At 34.5% G+C, this 17046-nt stretch overlaps 1 protein-coding gene across 1 annotated transcript in view; it reads right to left on the bottom strand.

Annotated features, from left to right (window-relative positions):
• LOC110901384 (wall-associated receptor kinase 2) overlaps window positions 1-11203 on the bottom strand; it is a 37263-nt gene extending 26060 nt beyond the window's left edge. The window contains exons 1-3 of the mRNA XM_035982301.1: window positions 10828-11203; window positions 10616-10783; window positions 1812-2187 (exon numbers count right to left, since the gene is read on the bottom strand). Coding sequence (XP_035838194.1) covers window positions 1812-2187; window positions 10616-10783; window positions 10828-11203 — 920 coding nt within the window. The remainder of the gene's footprint in view (window positions 1-1811; window positions 2188-10615; window positions 10784-10827) is intronic.
• Window positions 11204-17046: the final 5843 nt, after the last annotated feature.

The following is a 17046-nucleotide window of genomic DNA, read 5'->3' as shown; positions in this document are numbered from 1 at the left end:
GTTCAGGTTCAAGACTTTTTGTCTTTCTTTCTGTCCTAATTCTTCTTCTTTTGATAAACCAGAAACATCACTTATGGTGTTTAACACGGGTGTGGAGAACATCGGGTAGATTCTACAAGTATCACCGCTTTTCTTGACAGTGAAACCTTGTAATGTTAATTGATTCATGCTTAGAACATTTCTGTTCAATTCGGGGGCATAGAAAACACTTTGTATCTTTACAATTTCGTTGTTAGATTTAACATCTACATTCCCTATTCCACGGATGAACAAGAAGTCATTTTCACCGGTTTTCGTATCAACACCAATTATATGCTTAATCCTTTTAAAGACATTAATGTTACCGGCGCAATGATGAGAGAACGAGTAACTGACATACCATATGTCATTCCACTGGCCACCATCCATGCCAGTAACGATCATTTCACTCCGATCTCCTGCATCCATCCCTTGTTTCTGGATTCCGACATTAACCGCTTGATTAACTAACTGTGTTGCTTCGTCATTTTCTTTTGATTTGCAGCAATAAATCTGATGCCCTGGCCGGTGACAATAGAAGCATAATTTCACCCTTCGTTTGTTTCTCACCCTTTCATGTTGTTCGTCATTACAGTGTTGGCATGGTAGTGTTGTAGGCGATATTCTGATTTCTGCAGGGATTCTTGATGTGGCTCTGATACCACTTTGTTGGAACTCGGTTGAATTTGCAGCGGATAAGTGTGAGAGTTGCATATCAGAATTCATGATGATAAATGATTTAGAAATAACTTGAATATGAATGTGGTAAGTGAGAACAATGAATACACGAGAATGGACAGAAAACTTTTGTGATTATTCTGTCTTGATGCCGGACATGATTGCCGGACAAATTATATATATACATTACATTGTGGCGGTTAATTTTTGGCGGCAATAACTGTCTAATGACAGTTTAAACATTACCCGCTAATATTCTTGATCCGCACACAATACTTGACCCATACATCATACATAATACGAATGTAACATACTTAATACATAACCATAATACTAATAATAATAAAGTTTAATTAACTTGACTAATACTTCCTACATGGTTGATAATGGGAGGCCTATGTCCCCGTCCCCGTCCCTGATTACTAAAGGTAGCTCCATGAGTGGTCCGTTCACCACGATTTCGAGACTGATACAGTTTTCGTGAAGGCTAAGCAGTGAATGCAAGGGGTTGCGGCTAGTGTGGTGAATTGAACAAAGGAAGAGTTCATGGCTCTCTGCTTGGGCAAGGAGGTCTTGAAAATTGGGGGCCAGATGCGAGGTGCAAATTACAGCTGATAGGGAGGCATGGAGGAGAATGATGGTCCTCTCTTCAGCCGCAACCCATGAAGCATAAACAGGGTTAGGGATGGGCTAACTTCTTGAAGAATTTCAGGCGCTGGATATGCAGCATCGGGTTCTGGTAAGAGAGTAGGGGCATGATCTGATTCTTCCACACGTGATAACTAGCTAGTGGGAGAAACCTTAATGATTATGTGACGAAGTGAGCTCATAGGGATGGAAGCATCAGCGACGGCAAGGAAGGAGGCCATGAGATCAGTCGGAGAGGATGAAAAACTGGAAGGAGGAAAGTTAGGAAGAGAAATGACAGAAAAGAGAGCGAAATGCGGAATAGAGACGATAAGTTTAGCCTAAGAAACTTTTTGATACCATACAGGAATGACACAAGAGACTCAAATAAATAGGAGAGACTTAAAGAAAACATACAAGACAATCATAAATACAGTAAAATGGAAGGACTGTAATAATAAATACAATACTCTACTAACCTTGACAAGTGACAACCAGGTGAAAGATAAGGGTTTCCTTGATACCCGTTGTTGCAGGTGCACCTGTAACCTCCATTTCCACTCTCAGAATCAACACAAAAGCTATTGCTTTGACAATAATAATTGCTTGTATCTCTATACTCATCACAACTCCTACTTCCTATAACCCAATCAAGCACCACCTGAACACTCTCTAGCGTTCTTTTGATGGAACTTGGGTCCGATAGATCTGAAACACCCCTAAACTTAAAAGCATTTTGCTCTCCAAGGAAACCGTACCCACATTTGGAGAAAGACGAGATATTAATGTGTTGGTTGAAGCTGTTTGCGACACTTAAATATGTTGTAAGACCCTTTGGCAAACTCGTTTCACAACACCCGATACCTGATCAATATTGCACTTCAAATTATTTTTGTCATTAGAGAAATAAACATGCATATTCATTTTCTTTTGGTACAATTCTATTTTTTAATTTGTGTAACCCGTATAATTAATTCTATATAAGCTGGTAAGTGTTGGGTGTAAGCTCGGCTCAACCCTACTTCCTACTTCGGTAATCGGTAAACTAAAGATTTCAATCTAACATATAAAGTAGATGGAGGCTGCTATTTAGGAATGGTTTTACGTTGAAACCTTATTTTGGGTTCATTTGTTTGGATTCATCATGAAGTGTTGGTTAGAAGAAAGTTTGTAATAAATAAAGTTAGTTTGCGTCTATTCGTTACACCAACTTGGTTCGTCCCTAAGAATCGCTAAAAACTCAAGGCCTTTGGACGAGTATGTAAAATAGCCACTAAAAACATATAAACCCGGTTGTTGCTTTTTTTTTTGTTGCTACTCATTAGTTTTATTTATTTAGGTATAAAAGTGTAATTAACAACAATTTTGCGTTAATGGGTTTCGTTAAGTAAATGAGCTTAATTGTTTAATAGGTCTAAACTAACAAAAAAAAAAAAAAAATAATGGTGTTAACAAACAAATTGGGTTTTTTTTATTTAATTATAGTTTTTTTAATCTAATGTATATAAATTAAAAGTTTTGGGCCTCTAGGGAGAATGGGACCTGGATGGTCGCCCATTTTACCCGTCCCGAGAGCCGAAGATAATATTGTCTACTTTATTAACTAGGAGCAACTTATAGATTTGTTTTTGTACGTCCATCGAAGTCATCCATTTTTGGATTGTTCATAATCAAACATATTTTATGGACTTTTACTCTTATCCACAACTTATACACCCAAAGCATGTGCTAGTGATATCTAAAGACAAAATATTCATTATGACTCAAAGTTTATCATCTAAACAAAATATACTAATGTGAGATTCCATGTCGACCTCACATGTTTGTTGTTCGTCGAGTTATGAGATGTGTTCAGGTGTTGAAAATATTATGCTTATATATTTATCACTTATCACTTTTATTATTTTTATCTTGCATAGCATAAGTTGTTTTGTATGCGATTTAGTAGTGTCACTTGTTTTAATTGTTAGAGGTTAAAAGGACTGCTCTAGACACATGGGCTTGCTTATGGTCTCTTGGGCTGATGTTGATACTGGGCTTAGGATTCTCGTGGACTATTGCTGTGCTGGACTCACTTGCAATATATGCGGAGTTGGAGCGGAGCATAAGTTGGGGCACCCGGTTCTCTTGTGAATATAAAAGGATCTCATCATGTTAGATAAGATCATACACACATACACTTGTAGAGATATTTTTTTCAATGTTCTTTCTCTCTTTTAGGGTTTCTAAGATCTGATTTGTTCTTGTTGATATTGTGTTGAGATCTAGTGTTCGTAGCTTAGATCAGAGAGTAGAGATCATCATGTTGATGATCTGCATGTGAGTTGAGAGATTAATCTTGTGTGTATCTTCTTCAGTAGTGTTTTGTATCTTGATTCAAGTTGTTAAAGTTAAAATAAAGTGTTTGACATGGTATTAGAGCCATAAAGGGCTCTTGGGTGCTTTCTATTCTGTTGTTGCTTCTAGGGGTTGTTTCTACATTAGATCTATGTGGATCTGGGTGTTTTCAAGGAGATCTAAGGAGTCTTGGTGGTACAAGTTGAATTTGTCGATTCCAGGTCATTTATTTGGTTTTCTTGTAATTTATGAAGACCGAAACCGTTGATTAGGGTCTTTGGGGAGTCTTGGAGCTATTGAAGGGGATTTTAGTTGGTCTTTGGAATCAGTACATATTACAGGGCAAACCAACATGATCTTGTTGCTATTTCTTCTAATCAGTCACTTGTAGCCTAAGTAAAGGCTCCAAGTCTGATAGCATGGAGTTATACGCATCAGATGTTTTCATTCCTTTCTTAGTTTTGATTTCTATCTTTCATTTGCATCTTAGGCAGTGTTTGTTGCCGGAGTAGTTGGGCTGGTGGTTGTTTTGGGACACAAAGGGGGACACTCTGTTGCATAGTGTGTTTTCTTGGTTGTATTCTGTGTTTTGTTCCTCCTATTTTAATTTTAGATTCTTGGCTCCTGTGTAAAGGCTTGGGTACGCTCATTGAGTGAGGAACCTACTATCTGGTCCCTGGTATAATGAAATACTTTCTACACAATAGGAAAAATGTAATTCGGTTGTTTGAACTTGGATTTTAAATTCTCGGTCTGAAGAGTTGTATTTAGGTCATCTTTATTCTCAATCTGCTTATGAGGTTTGAAAAGAATTAAGAGATACTTATGATAAGGTTGAAGGGTTGTGTATGATTTGTATCAAAAGATTAACACATTTTCTCATAATGGTATGTCGGTGGCTGAATATTATCACAAGTTGAATATTATGCGGAAACAATTAGATCAAATATTATAGATTCCTATTTGTACTTGTAATGTTGCAACACAGTTTAATAATTTTAACCTTTTGATTAAACTCATGCGATTGATGGGTCTTGATGGTGTTTATCAGTTTGTTAGAACTAGTTTGCTTATTCGTGAGCCTCTTACAAGTGTGAAAGAAGCCTTTACTGTTGTGTCCAGGGAAGAGTCTCATAGTAGTTCAAATGTTAGTGTTTCAAAAGAACAAAGTGTTTTTTTTTTTTTTTTTTTTTTTTTTTTTTTTTTTTTTTTTTTTTTTAGAAAACAAACACTGTGATTGATAATAAAAAAATTGTTAAAATTCTAAATTAGAGTTCAAAATGTACCCATTGTAATAAACTAGGTCATTCTATTGAGAAATGCTTTAAACTTATTGAATATCCTTCCTGGATGAAGTCTAAGTCAAATGTAGGTAGAAAAAACAAGTTGTTAGTAATAATGTGATTAATCCTAGATCAGATCATCTCATCTGATGTTAATAAGTTTGATGCTGCTAGTCTTACTTCAGATCAGGTGACAAAGTTGTTAAGTTTGTTAAATCAAAAATCTGATGTTAATCTGTTTCCAGCTTTGCAAATTTAACAAGTCCTTTAAAGGATTTAGGTTGGATTTGTGATCTAGGTGCAAACCAACACATGCTCATGAATGATAAAAATTTGATTAATCAGTTAGATGTTTCTTAATATAACATTAAAGTTAACCATCCTAATGGTACTAGTGCCTTGGTAACTAAAATTGGGGATATTAAACTAAATGACAATGTCACTCTGTTTGATGTGTTTGTTGTCCCTGACTACTGTGTGAACTTAATTTTGTGCATTAGTTAACAAGAGATAATAAGATAAGTGTGATGTTTGATGAGAATTCATGTTATCTTCAGGATTCATTACTCATTACGAAAGAAAAACCTGTTGATTGGTAGTCAACATGAGGGGTTGTATTTTTGTAGCGCGTCATCTGTGTTTGCTTGTCTTAGTTCTAATAATGTTGATATGAATAGTATATGGCAATGAAGATTAGGTCATCTTTCAGAACTTGTTTTAAATATATTGAAGGATGATCTTAATCAAAAGAGGTTTGATAAATCTATACCTTGTGGTACCTGTTATAAGTCTAAACAACATAGGGAACCTTTCCCTTTAAATTATCATAAAACTAAGCAACTAAGTGAACTGGTACATTTATATGTGTGGGGTCCATTTAGAGTTAACTAAAAGTAAAGAATCATGTAGATATTTCTTAACTATGGTAGATGATTACACTAGGTCTGTTTGGGTTTACTTGATGAAACATAAAGGTGAGGGTTTTTGAAAATGTTAAACATTTTGTAAGTGTAATACATACTCAGTTTGAAAAAAATTGTTAAAATTCTTAGAACTGATAATGGTACTGAGTTTATCAGTAATGAATTTAAAGATTTTGTAAGTAAACAGGGTATAGTAAATCAAATTACATGTGTTTACACTCCTCAACAAAATGGAGTTGTTGAGAGGAAACACAAATATTTGTTGAATGTTGCTAGGGCCTTATTGTTTCAAAGTAATTTTCCTTTAAAGTTTTGCTATGAGTGTATTTTAACTGTTGCATACTTGATAAACAGGTCTCCATCTTTTGTGCTTGTTCGTAGGTCACCTTATGAGTTGGTTCATGGGTTTAAGCCCACTTTATCCCACCTTAGAATGTTTAATTGTCTTTGTTGTAGCAATGTTTTAAATAATAGTGATAAAATTAGTAGCCATGTTAATAAATATGTTTTAATTGGCTACTCTAATGAAAATAAAGGTTATAAATTGTGGAATTTAGAAAAAAGAAGTGTTATTTTTTCAAGAGATGTTAGATTTTAGGAGTCTATATTGCATTTTAAAAGTAATACTATTGAAAATACTGATGTTCCTAAGGGTTTAAAAACTTTAAACTTTTTTTATTTATATGAAGAAAGTGATTTAAAACAGTCTAGGTTTTGGGAAATCACAATGATGATAAGAGGGTTGATTATAATAGAGAGTCTAGCATTCATGAGCCTGAGCAATCTAATAAGGATCTTGAGGCTATTGTTGATAGAGCTGAAAATCAACCCTCTAGTTCTCAGCAGTCTGATAGAGACATCGAGAGAGATTTAGAGATGGCTGAATCCTAACAATCCAATAGGACCAATTCTTGTTTAGATAGGGCTGATCATGAATGTATTGAACATGAAAATGATAACCTGTCTGAGGGTATACATGTGCCACAAAGTCATGAAAATAATAGTCTTGTTCTCAGAAGACCTACAAGGTCATTTGTGTTACCTAAAAAGTTTGATGATTTTATAATTGAAGGAAAAGTCAAATATGGTCTAGAAAAGGTGGTAAATTCCTCAAATTTTACTAATGAAAATTTCTGTTTTACTTCTTTATTAAATAAATCTATTGAACCTAGGTTTTATAAGCATTTAATGATTCTAATTGGGTGAGTGTTATGAATGATGAAATTGAAGCACTTAATAGAAATAAAACATGGGATCTTGTTAAGTTGCCACATGATAGAAAACCTATTGGTTGTAAATGGATTTATAAGATTAAGTATAGATCATCTGGGGAAATTGAAAGTATAAGGCTAGACTTGTTGCAAAAGAGTATAGTCAGAGAGAGGGTATAGATTTTGATGAACCTTTCTCTCCTGTGGTTTTAAACTGATAACTTTTAGAAGTGTATTAACTTTGGTTGTTTATAATAGTTAGAATGTTTATCAACTTGATAAAAATGATACTAGGGTTTGTAAGCTTAATAAATCCTTGTATGGGCTTAAACAAGCTCCAAGGATGTGGAATGCTATACTTGTTGGTGTCTTGAGTGAGTTAGGATTTGTTCAAAGCAAATGTGATCACTCAATGTTTATTAAATTTGTGAATTTTGTGTTCATTATATTACTTGTTTATGTAGATGATATTCTTACAACTGGTAATGATGAACTTGAAATTAGAAGTGTGAAAAGGTATGTGCAAACCAAGTTTTTGATTAAAGACTTAGGTACCTTGAAGTATTTTTAGGTATTGAAGTATTAAGTGTTAATGGTGGTTTTTGTCTTTCACAAAGAAAGTATTGTTTGGAACTTCTTGTTGAGTATGGTATGTTAGGTTGTAAGCCTGTTAACAACCCTATTGAACAAAATCATGTGGTAAGTGCTTTACGTGATAAAGAATGTGATAGTCTTGTTAATATTACTGGTTAGAAAAGGTTGATATGGAGATTGATTTATTTGACTCATACTCGTCCAGATATTACTTATTCTATGCATGTATTAAGTCAGTTTATTCATAAACCAACTAAGGCTCATATGATGTTAGCAATCAGAGTGTTAAGGTATCTAAAGGATGCTCCTGGTAAAGGTATATGTTTTGGAAAACATTCACATCTCAGTCTGTCTGCATATACAGATTCAGACTAGGGTAAGTGTCTTGTATCTAGAAAATCTGTTACATGGTATTGTGTGTTTATTGGTACGTCTTTAATTGATTGGAAAAGTAAACAACAGTCAATCGTGTCTTGGTCTACAACTGAAGCTGAGTACCGAGCTATGTGTACTGCGACATATGAATTGGTGTGGCTTGTAAACTTGCTTAGTGAATTTCATGTAGAGATTAAATTGCCTGTTTTATTATATTGTAACAATACAGCTGCTTTATCAATTGCTGCAAATCCTGTCTTTCATGACAGGACTAAGCACTTTGAGACAGACTTATTTTTTCTTAGGGAAAAAATAGAAAATGGATATGTTAAAAATGTTGGTGTAAAAACTGATAAGCAAAATGCAGATATTTTTTCAAAGGGTTCTTGATAGAACAACATAATAGTATTTGTAAGCGGTTGATCATGTTAGATGTTTTCAGTAATAAAAGTCAGAGGTGGGGTGTTGAAAATATTATGCATATATATTTATCACGTATCACTTTTATTATTTTTATCTTGCATAGCATAAGTAGTTTTATATGTGATTTAGTAATGTCATTGTTTTAATTGTTAGAGGTTAAAAGGACTGCTCTAGACAAGTGGGCTTGCTTATGGTCTCTTGTGCTAATGCTAATACTGGGCTTAGGATTCTCATGGACTCTTGTTGGGCTGGACTCACTTTCAATATATGCAGACTTGGAGCGGAGCATAATTTGGGGCATCCGGTTCTCTTGTGAATATAAAAGGATCTCATCACGTTGGATAAGATCATACACACATACTTGCAGAGATATTTTTTCTGTGTTCTTCTTTCTCTCTCTTAGGGTTTCTAAGATCTGGTTTTGTTTTTGTTGATCTCGTGTTGAGATCTAGTGTTCGTAGCTTAGATTACAGAGATGATCTGCATGTGAGTTGAGAGATTAATCTTGTGTGTATCTTCTTCAGTAGTGTAGTGTTTTGTATCTTGATCCAAGTTGTTAAAGTTGAAATAAAGTGTTATTGGTATAGATCCATGTGTTTTGATAGAACTCAACTGGACTAGAAGTAGAGTTCAAAGGGAGTCTAGTATCGAGTTGAATGAAATTTGTGAAGTAGACAATGAAGGGGATCTTAATAGTCGAAGATCAACGACCGATTATGGAATCTTCATCGGGAATAATACGGTGCATCAGCGATCGAAGCCCAAAAGGTGACTCAGTTGGTTCAACTGGCAGAAGAATGTTGATTACAAGGTAAATATGTATTGTGACAATAAGTCTGCAATTCAACTTGCGGAAACTCCGATGTTTTCTGTGTGGATTAAAAACATAGAAGTACACTACCATTTGTTCGAGAAAATGTATAATGGTGATATTGAACTTCTGTACATAGACACCAGAAAGCTGATGTGCTATCAAAGAGTCTTTTTAAGATCAAGTTAATGGAGTTTCGATCAAGCTTGGGAATGAAGACCATTGGTATTGAGAGTGACTGTGAAAAACGTAACAATAACAATGTAAAAGGTCAAAATGGATAAATAAGAAAGTACGAGGGTGGTACAGCAATCTCTATAGGTGTGGATTGGAGGAAATTAATACAAGTATTTTACATTTTTTTTGAACGGCAAATTTGGATCACTGACGGGCCACTGGAGTATCATCGTGCCACCAGCAGAACCACCCGATCATATCCATCTCCACTAGGCAAATTTACATATTTTACATATTAGTTTTATTATTTCAAACGTATTAGTATTGGATCGGGACTACTTCCTTATTAATCACTTTATTTGGGTTATAAATAGTTGATTTTGTTTCTTTGTTTACGTATTTGAAATGTTGATCATTGTGATCATTCATGTGGTGTTTGCGTGTTCTGGTACCAATCCCACTTTAACATTAACCTTGCATATAAATAAATATGCTTGAAAGATTGAGGAGGTGTTTAGAAATTCTAACTTCTCATTTTCTCCTTTTTCAAGCCATAGAAGTGCTTCTTACTCTCTATCAAAACACTATAAAAGGACTTATTAACTTTTTATAAGTGAATAAATCCTTCTCACTCTCTATCCAAACATCTACATTGAATTTTTTTGGTTGTATGTAAATAAGTTGAGTTTGATATCTTAAAAGTCGGGCTTTTAAATTCGTTCAATACAATTAACTGAGCTAATAGCTAAACGATTTAATAGAATACTCTCCTCAACCCTTATCTTCATTCTTGTAGAGAGAGAGAGAGAGAGAGAGAGAGAGAAAGAGAGAGAGAGTAGTTGAGATGTTTATATCTTAAACCGTATTTGTATGGACGTTTTTAACTTGTGTCAACAAAACATATTTATTATATTGACTTGTTCTTAGAAAACGGGTATAAAATTACTAAGAGTAGGTTGATAACTAAATAGAGTTGAAAACCCTCGCCACAACTATCAATAAATTAAGATGGTTTTTAATATAGAAGCGTATACGAAATTTCGAATATATTTATGTATTTCAACAAACTATATACATGTACTACGTATATAATCTAACAAATATTATTTATAAAAAAACATGTTCCTTAAAGATATAGAAAGAAAATCATAAATGTACCTGTACATGATCCAGCAATGACATCCTGAGCCCTTGAACAAACGGAAGCACATCCGCTACTGAAATTCTGTTGGTCAATTCCACTCACCGGAGAAGTGATCATGAAGTCATCACAGCCGATCACAAACAACTTATTGAGTTCAGAGAGAGTGAAACAAGTTGCCACCACTAGCCCTGCCGTGTTAAAGAAAAGCAACTGTAAAAGTCGCCGCAATTGGCTTGACTGAACGCACCCGATTCATCAAAGCAGACAGTGCTGATTATGTTCTTGATTCTTACATGGTCCCCGGATATATCAACCACCTCAACCAGGCTAGCCTTGCCACTGGAGCTAAAATCTCCAGAGAAAGTAAAGAGAGGACTTGGCAAGAAAGCTTTAGGTGGATTCAGGGTGGTGTCACAGATGATATCGTACCAAGGGCCGATTGAGCAACCTGATCCGGATCCGATACCGAACGGGTATGGGACACTCAGGTTGCCACATTTACCTGAGAACCCTGGTTTAGTGATGTTCGCCACCTGTGAGTGTGAGAATGGGAGAATGGAGAAACAAAGGAGTAGAGAGAGAAGAGGCAATCTTCTTTCCATTGAGTTGTTTTTCGATTATTATGCCAATAAGTGATGAATAAGCGATATGTATACTCCCTACTTCTGTAAGTTTGTACCATACGTCACTAGTTTTAAAAAGGAAAGTTACCCTTTATTTGTTTAATGGAATACCAAGCTAACTTATTTTTATAAGTATCTTACACCACCAGTAATATAATGGACATTATAGGGGTGTGAAGTAGCTGGATAACACCCTTAACACTATCCTCGTGGGCATTATAAGGGCATGCAGAGGGAAGACATTTCTAATATAATGTCTAATGAGGAGAAAAAAAATGGAAAGTAATGATTAAATAAACATTAATGGACGTTAACCATTGTACATTTTTTAAAGGGACGTTATGCTGCTGATATGACCAAAAATAGTTCTTAAAGTGCATTAACCATTACGGATGACCTTATAGATATGTATTGTACGAATTCGCTACCAAAAATGATACAATAGAAAACAAAGTAAATAATTACATATTATGTTAAATGTAATAATAAAAAATTAGAAACCAATGTTACATTTACAATTTTATAAATCTATTACAAAAATACATATTACAAATCTCTAAAAATTTCTTAGTAAATGATATTGGATGTGCTACTCGAAAGATTATCATCTTTAGCAACAATTAATAGTTTAATTCAATGTTTTAAAAACCGGTAAACACCGGCCGGTCGGTATTACCGTTTTCAGATGTAAATCCGGTACGAAACACCCCGGTAAATAAGTGAAACGACATAGCGTTTGTACCGGCGGTAAAATCCGGTATACCAGTTTGAAACGTAATACCGGTACCGGCCCAGGGTTATTTTAGTGTGGGTTGTTACTTATTTTTATTATATATGTTACTTATCTTACGTATTTTTTTATATATTATGATTATTCGTAACTAAAGTTCTTATTTAGTATTGTAAGAAACGAGAATAGTTGATGTATTCAACACTCAAATGGCTTAAACATATCGCATACTTTCATTTAAAATAGCTTGTTGGAAAGTGAATGATTTCGACTATCTTTTGGATTAATTTTTATTATGGATTTACTTTTGGATCATCTTTTAGTATCTTTTAGTATGTAATCATGTATTTTTTTATTAACTTTTGAGTTGATGTTGTAATTTATGAAATTATAGAGTTAGCTAGTCAACCCGGTTGAACCGCTTGGTACAACCTGGTTCAACCGGCTGAACCATTTTTTAGCCTAATCCGGTTTGATTTAAAAACCGGTTTTTAAAACATTGGTTTAATTACTTTGGAAAAGTCATATATAGATCATTTGAAATATTTTAAGTAACAAGCCAACTCATAGTAACAATTGGCAATGAATTTTATTTAGTGTCATTGCAAAATATACAACGAAAGAAAACTGACTTTTTTGATCGTGTATATTACGCTGGGATGAATAAATAATACAATGTGAAATGAAAACGTTACGTACTTATTGAATTTTTTAAATTGATTTTTTTAAGATACATGTTGCTTATATAATCAAAACATATTATTAAATCTAATAGTATATTTGCCATTATATAGAAAGATTTTAAATCATAAAATTAAAATTATAGACAATAACTGAAGGGTTGTTTGGTAGCCTCTTAATGACCACTCAGATGCTACTTCTTAATGATTAAAAACCTCTGAATGAATAAGAGGTAACCTCAAGTCTGAATGGTTAAGAGGTAACCTCTGAATAGTAAATCATCACATGTCACATTCTTTTACCTTCTCATTGGTAAAATTCTTAATGGTTCCATTAAGAGGTAACCTCTTAATGACTATTCAGAGGCTACCAAACAGCCCCTGAAATTAGTTTTGAGATAATTTAGAAATGAATTTAAAATTGAAATTATATACATTACCATAATATACAATAATGAATATTTGACTTACTAAAATTTGGTTTTCATTATTATAAATTAGGTAAAAAATTATTTTTTATTTGTAATAAGTGATATCTAATTATTAATTATTAAATTATATATATATATATATATATATATATATATTAAAATAACATATAAGTAAAAAATATGAGGTTGAAGGAGAAAGTAACATACGGTATTAATTGCAATTGTTTATTAGATTTTAGATTAGATTTCAATTATGGCAAAACTTTAGAAAGAAGTAAATATAATATAAAAATTTTTGTAACATAGGTTACCGAAGAAAATTACCATCACAAATTCACTTTTTACAATAACTAGTATTTAGGAGTCACGCTTTGTGGCCAGATTGTTAAATTGGACAAAAAGTAGAAGTAAAACATTGAACCACTTACACAAACTTGTGTTACGACGAGACTGTTAAACTACAAAAAAAAAAAAAAAGTTAAGTCGCGCACACATTCCAGCTTATACCAAGTCAAAGCCAAAAAAATTATACAATAAGCATAACCAACAAAACAAAATGTACAACCACATAAAACAAAAGGTGTATATTGCATATTGTATAAGGGTAAACATTTGAAACTATAAAAAGAGAAAAAAAAACTTACCTAGTCACTCACATTAAAAAAGGAAAAAGAAAGTATGATTCCTGGATCCAGCGAGTTTGACGGAGCTTTGGTCCTGAGATGATTGGTCCGGTGATAAGAAATGAGTAGAAGATAGAAACGACACTGAGCAATCACTTATAATCTGGTCTCTATTCATATCTGAAAGTTACAGCACCGCGAGACCAGTCGGACAGCATGTCCCCTCAGGGATCCAAAAAGCTTGTCCAAATGGGAACTCCAACTCCCTATTTATAGGCAACAACCTATCCGGTCTGAATGAACTAGTGTCCATCCGTCCGGATGGACTTTTACAATGTTAAACCTACATTCGGATGAGGCATGGACTTATATGTTATCCATCCGTCTGGATGAACCTTTACAGTATCAACACCATGCCCAGCTGATCCTATTCTATACAATATTCAACACACAAACTCTATCTAGCTATTTTCATAGTGGCAGACGTACGAAATATGCACCAACAGATTCCCCCTCGGCTGTCACTGTCGAATCGTCACAAAACCTTGAGCTGTGTTTGAATATTCTGATATCTTCAACTATTCCGCAACCTCAATCAAGCATCTTGAAATCTTCAACAGATTCCCCCCTTGATTGATGATCCAGGTTTTCTTTTGACAATGTCGAGCACGTTCCCCCTAAAATGAATCTTCAGGTCTTTTGCAAAGTTCACGACTCTCCTTTGATTTACTAAACTGCAATCTTCACGAACAATCAACAAATTGAAACTAATCAATGTAGTATTCTATGTTTTAGCTTTAACCACATCGGCGTTCCATTTTTAGATAAAACATTTCAGCACCACGATCTCGCATTCCGCCTGCTCGATCTAAAAATATATCAAAAACTCAACCGGCAATTTATAGAAACTTCAAATACCCCACTGGTTAACTTCAAATCAAAGATTCCCCATGAAGATCTGATATCCTATTTTCCACGATCACATTAACGCACCGAAAAAATGATTGATCTGGATAAACGGTATTCTCCACAATCAACAAATCTTCACCAGATAATGAATTATCTAGTAACGTATACTGATCTCCGAAGCATTCGTCCATAATCAGATTCACCCTCTCGGACAATCTTGATCTCAGAAGCATTCATCCACAATCAGCTTCACATCTCCAGACAACTCTAAATTCGGAACCACCCAAATACTGTTGTAGTGTCACGAATTTCAAAAATGCTGGAATTTCAACATATGACATTGAAATTTTTATTCCCCCTCATTTTTGCAAATTCTGACATCTCTATCACTGAATTCCCCCTCACACTGAGCAATTCAGTCTTTTAACATATCTGAAAAACTTGACTCTATGAAGAATATAACAGTTCTGCCACCAGACGTCAGTTTTTCATCTATGCGAATTTGACAGTTTTTGGCCCATAAATAGTCATACACACACACACTCACGACTCATATACATACACACATATAATTCCATTTTTATTTTGATAAAATCATTTGTTGTTTAGTTTCCAAGAGTTGTGAGAATCCAAGTATTTAAGAATCATGCTATCATCATCATCATCGTCAAGAAACAAGTTTAAAAATGGTAAAAGTTGTATACCTTTCATGAACAAAAGCGGGTTTATGATGAGATTCTTTGATGAATATAAGCTTTTTCCTCCTTGAAAGCACATTGGAATCACCTTTAAATCTTCAAACAAGCTTGAAACTAACTTGAAATGGCCATGATCTTCAAAGAATATGTTTGAAATTTAAAAAGTTATGGGTGTAAGTGTGTTCGGCCGAGATTTCAAAGAAAGAAGAAGGGATTGAATGGTTTGATTTCTTGGAAACTTGTTTTAAGTGATATGTAAGAAAGTTGGTAATCATTAGGTTTTCTAATATCTCAAAACACATGGCAACTAAGGGTATTGGTGGGCACACAAGGTGCCGTCACCTTGCTACCCCCCCCCCCACACACACATTCTCTCTCTTGTAATATATACATACACATATTCATGCAAGAAACAGGTATTTAATTGACTACCGCGTTTTTTATTTCGCGTTTTAATTGCGTTTTAAGGCGTTTAAAATTATTTTTATCATTCTATTAAAATTAACTTGCCATAATATTGCTGAACAATATTTTGTTCACCTAGACTGGCTGCGTTGTCTGTATTTTGCAGTATACGCGTAGTATCGCGTAGTACACGCTTAAATTCGCAAAATAGGGATTTTAACCCTTTTAATTAATTTTTCTTCACAAACATGATTAAAAATATGATTTTAATCATAACGGAATATTTTTAGGATTTTAACATTATCCGGGCGGTCACCAACGTTCTTTTCGCATTTTGTTCGTTACGTGATAAGCGTTTATCGTATTATTGCCAACCTAATATTTAACAAAGTTTGGATTTACCAATACTTCAAATACTTCATATTAAGGTCATATTTAATAATTTAGTGCCTTCATATATTCATAACATGTGTCACACTAGTACAATACAAGCTCAAAATAGTCGGGTGTCACACCTCCAACTTACGTGCATGTGTCTTCTTCTGGCCCAACAATCTATTCCGTATAACATAGCAGGTCTAACTGCCACCCTATAAAATTTCCCTTTTAGCTTGGAAGCCTCTTGTCGCACAACACCCACGTGGCTGCTTTCCACATACACCATCCAACTTGAACACGGTGGGCTACGTCACTATCTATCTCCCCATCACTTTGGAGAAACGACCCTAAATACTTAAACTTAGTTGTCTGGAGAACTACTTGGCCCTCAATAGTAATCTAAGCGTCCTCTTCTACGCCTGCACCACTGAAATCACAATGAAGATACTCATTCTTAGAGCGACTAATCCTTAAATCTTTACCCTCTAAAGTTGCCCGCCACTCCTCCAATCTCGCATTCAGACTTTGTTTACTCATAACACAATATCATCCCAAAAAGTAGGTACCATGGAACCGTCTCTTGGATCGACTTTGATAACTCATCCAGGACAATCGCAAAAAGAAATGAGCTCAAAGTCGACCCTTGGTGGAGGCCTATCTCTACAGGGAAGAAATCATTATCCCCAACCGGGGCACAAACGCTAGTTTCAATCCTAAGATACATATCTTTAATTATGTCTATATATTTCTCTGGAACCCCTCTATCCTCTAAACTATCACATATCAATCTACGTGGCACAATGTCATATGCTTTTTCAAGGTCAATGAACACCATATGTAGATCCCTCTTCTTCTCTCTATACTTCTAGTCTCAATTACCCTCTCCCATAATTTCATAGTATGGCTAGCAACTTATCCCTCTGTAATTCCCACAACATTGAGCATCTCCTTTGTGCTTATATAGAGGG

This window comes from Helianthus annuus, chromosome 13, assembly GCF_002127325.2.
Source record: "Helianthus annuus cultivar XRQ/B chromosome 13, HanXRQr2.0-SUNRISE, whole genome shotgun sequence".
Taxonomy (NCBI): Eukaryota; Viridiplantae; Streptophyta; class Magnoliopsida; order Asterales; family Asteraceae; genus Helianthus; species Helianthus annuus.
This window is presented reverse-complemented; position numbering and strand designations above follow the sequence as displayed.